Source organism: Carassius auratus, unplaced genomic scaffold, assembly GCF_003368295.1.
Source record: "Carassius auratus strain Wakin unplaced genomic scaffold, ASM336829v1 scaf_tig00022328, whole genome shotgun sequence".
Taxonomy (NCBI): Eukaryota; Metazoa; Chordata; class Actinopteri; order Cypriniformes; family Cyprinidae; genus Carassius; species Carassius auratus.
In genome coordinates this window covers 26,383-30,000 of record NW_020525177.1, presented here as the reverse complement: position 1 = coordinate 30,000, position 3,618 = coordinate 26,383, and the positions used below count along the sequence as shown (strand labels likewise).

General features: G+C 37.1%; 1 protein-coding gene across 1 annotated transcript in view; it reads right to left on the bottom strand.

Annotated features, from left to right (window-relative positions):
* The window catches only part of LOC113077348 (heparan sulfate glucosamine 3-O-sulfotransferase 2-like), a 19,908-nt gene extending 18,369 nt beyond the window's left edge, over window positions 1–1,539 (bottom strand). The window contains exon 1 of the mRNA XM_026249757.1: window positions 417–1,539. Within this exon, the coding sequence (XP_026105542.1) occupies window positions 417–949 (533 nt within the window). The 5' untranslated portion in view covers window positions 950–1,539. The remainder of the gene's footprint in view (window positions 1–416) is intronic.
* Between the last annotated feature and the right edge of the window lie 2,079 nt (window positions 1,540–3,618).

Genomic DNA, 3,618 nt, shown 5'->3' with positions numbered 1-3,618 from the left:
GCGATTACAAAACCTTTTGAGCGGCAAAAGTAAAATTTGTGCCACTCCACAAACTATTCCTATTAGGATTTTAGTCTATGTGCTGCTTTATGACACATTGAGATTAAGCCTCGACTTATTTAAAAACTATTTACATTGTTGGAAAAGAACATACAAACTAGCAAAACAGTATTTGTCAGAAATGCATGATACTCAATGTTAATTAAATTATTATTCATAATATTACTCTTACAGTTGTGCTGTGATTCTGAATGACTGTGATTACTAATTTTCAGTACAATAGCACTTTTGTGATAAATTTTAAATAGAAACTGTTACAAGTTTTTTTCCGTATAATACAATGGTGAATTGTATAATGCCTATAATGAAATTTCGAATGCAAAACCATAATGCAAAATGACAGAAAAGAAACCTACCTGTACCAGTCAAATCCTTTGTCATAGTTTCTATCAAAGAAATGTGGTTCAGTCCCAAGAGCTCGAACATCTGGATGAATCCGGATGAACTCCAACACCGCCCTGGTGCCTCCTTTCTTAACGCCTACTATAAGTGCATTGGGCAACTTCTTATTCCCGTATTTTGGCGAATTGCTGTTATTACTCTGCTTGTGATCTACCACATCTTTTGTTTTCTGAAAGGCTGAATGTTTGCTTTGGTTGCCAGTAAGGTTTAAGAGACCCACAGCCCTCGTCTCGTCCGAGATAACTCTCGCTTTCGCTGATATAGTGCAATAATGTGACTTCTGTAAAAGTTTTTTACTCCCCATGTTCTTCAGATGGACGCAGCGGTGCTCCTCCAATCTCTGGTTAGGCATGATTGTACCGGAGCAGAAGAGGATGCTGTAGCATAGATACGTGAAAGACAAAGAGATAGTGAATATAAAAATAAATCTTCTGTTTAATCTGTTTGAGGATGGCACGATTCGGCTGGACAGGAACCTATATGCCATGTCTCCATGGATGAAAAGACGGCATGTTTTTCCCCGTAAGTTTCTCTGTGAGGTTTGCTGGCTGTCTCGTGCTCCCCATCAACTCCGACGGCGCGAATTTACATCTCATTTGGGAAAAGGCTAGTTAATATTTCCGACCGGATACATACGATGACAGAAAGTCTGAGGATAACAGGTAGGCTATCGATAACAAGATAAAGTTTCCACATCAGCAAAAACAAACGTTATTCCACCGCTCTTTAGTTTCAGCGTCGCGTCGCGTCGCGTCACTTTTGAACGTTGGATCACCTCTTCAGCAACGGACTTGATTCTGTGTTGATATAGTGTTGCAAAGTAATCCCTTTGTTTGACCTGGTAATGTGACACAGCATCTTACTAAATATAATCCGTTTTGTAGATCTCATATTCCTGGTCTAAAAGGCACATTTTGCTCCAAAGTTCCCAACGCGAAACCGCGCATTGCTCGCCCCGTCTCCGCTCAGCTCATGCTTGTGTCTTTCTAAAGTTCACAAGAGCGGTTTTGCGGCAGTCAAGCGCTCGAGATCAATATTTAAAGACGACGCCTGACGTCACGTCATATTTTCATATTCCTCGTGCGTTTGTTTTTTAAAGGAGTACTGCCCAGCTGCGTGTACCATTACACTTAAGTGCAATTTTTATGCTTAAATTCTCAGTTGACCCGCTTCTTAAAGCATTGCTTGCGACTGTGGAGTGGATCCTTAATCGATTCTTTAATTTACGAAATTAATTCTCCTAGACCATAAAGTAAACAACTCGCTGCTTAAAAATGACTATTTATGAGGTTTTCACACCAGTGGTGTTAAGAGGATGCCATTTGCACAGCAAATGTGTATTGAATATTCACAGACTTGAAAAAAGTTAAATCTAATTGCACTTTAATGTACTGTAAAGAAAAAGTATTTTTGTTAATTTTTTAAGCCTCAAATTAGACTGGCTTTACTGTTGCTGAGAAGAATGTTGAAAAAAAGAGAAAATAAATAACGTTCTTTTTTTCATATGATTGTTTATATAATAGTATCTATATCCATATATCTATAGTATTGGTAATCTTAGACTTTTGGATTCCACAGCATAAAACTTTATAAACTTTCCTGTATCAGTCTGTCACATACTAAATCCATTGATGTAAGCATCTTTAAATAAAGTGTAGATAGAATGTTTTTGGAAGGTTAAATAAGGTCAAAGGCACTGGACTGATGCAAAATCTTTAGTTTTAATATCTCCTGAAGACAATTATCAAGATAAACAGACCCTTAATCCTCATTCCCTAATCTGCTGCACAGGGCTGTATTTCAATGTGTTTGTCTAGAGGAACATTAATGTTGACAGGTCTCATTTCTCTTGGAGAGAGAGAGAGAGAGGGAGAGACAGTTTCGAAATGGCTTTGGTTGCACAGGTGAAATCCCTTCGATTACAATCATCCTCTCAGAGTGGAGGATTTTAATGTCCACATGTCTTAGTGTGGAGTAGAAGGCTTAAAGTGATAAACACATTCTCATTAAAATTATTTGCTATTATTGGATATAATCCTAAATGGCCTGTAGTTCTGCTTACAGACAAACAAATCATGTCTAACCTCTGTCATCTCCAAACGCTTGGATGTTGTAGAAGTGAATGGCACAAGAGAACAAGAGCATTTCAGTCAGCAAATGTCACTCCGTTGGTGTCTTTCTGACATTTCCCACAAAATACTGAATGTGCAGGTTTTGTTTATATAAATGTTGACATCCTGAGCACTGTACCCCAAAATAACAGAAAATATTAGGATTATCAGTAATTCAGTTAAAAATCCGCGTTGCAATAATTTTCTTTTCTTTTTCATTCTTTCTTGCTTTTTTTTTTTTTTTTTAAAAAGGTCATAGCATGTAAAGATATACTTAAAGTCATGGGACTATTCTCTTCATTGAAAGCCTAGAGTTTATTGAGAGAGTGTCTATCTGGAGACAATTTTCCCAATTAGTGGGGCACCAGAGAGTCTGTCTTGCTAATCAGCCACCCTTGCTGTGACTCGGAATCTGCTTTTAGTGAAATTTGATCAGAGACCATGGATCAATTGGGTCAACATCATTGGTCCAGATGACATTGATTGCAATTAAGCATGGGGCTTCATTAACCTTTTCATCCCACCGAGTGCTGAGCCTTGTTCTTGATATCTCTAAACATGATTCAGAACGCATTCCCTACAATATATAGAACAATAGATAGAAATGTTATTAGCTGCAGAGGTTAGTGCTGTGAGATATCATCTGAAATAACCCAGGTCAAAGTGCGGTCAGTCTATAAGAAGTTGTTTAATTTTTAGTGGAACAATTTCAAACTCTGCTGGATGTAATATTGGAGTGCCATTTCAAAATGATTTTCAATTACAAGGTTATATCCTAGAATGACACAACTGGGGGTTGTTTTCACCTATCTATTTAGTAACTCTACTATGTATTTCCCGTTACATGTTTCCATTAAATGTTTCAACTACCACCTTCTACTTGGTTGTTCTTGAGCTTGAAGATTAGATTGACAAAACAATGAAATTACAAAAAAAAATTGTTATCCATTTTTAGTTCACCTAAAAATGTAAATCATGTCATCCTTTACTGACCCGTAAGTTGTTTCAGATCTGTATTACTTTCTTCTGTGAAACATAAATAATG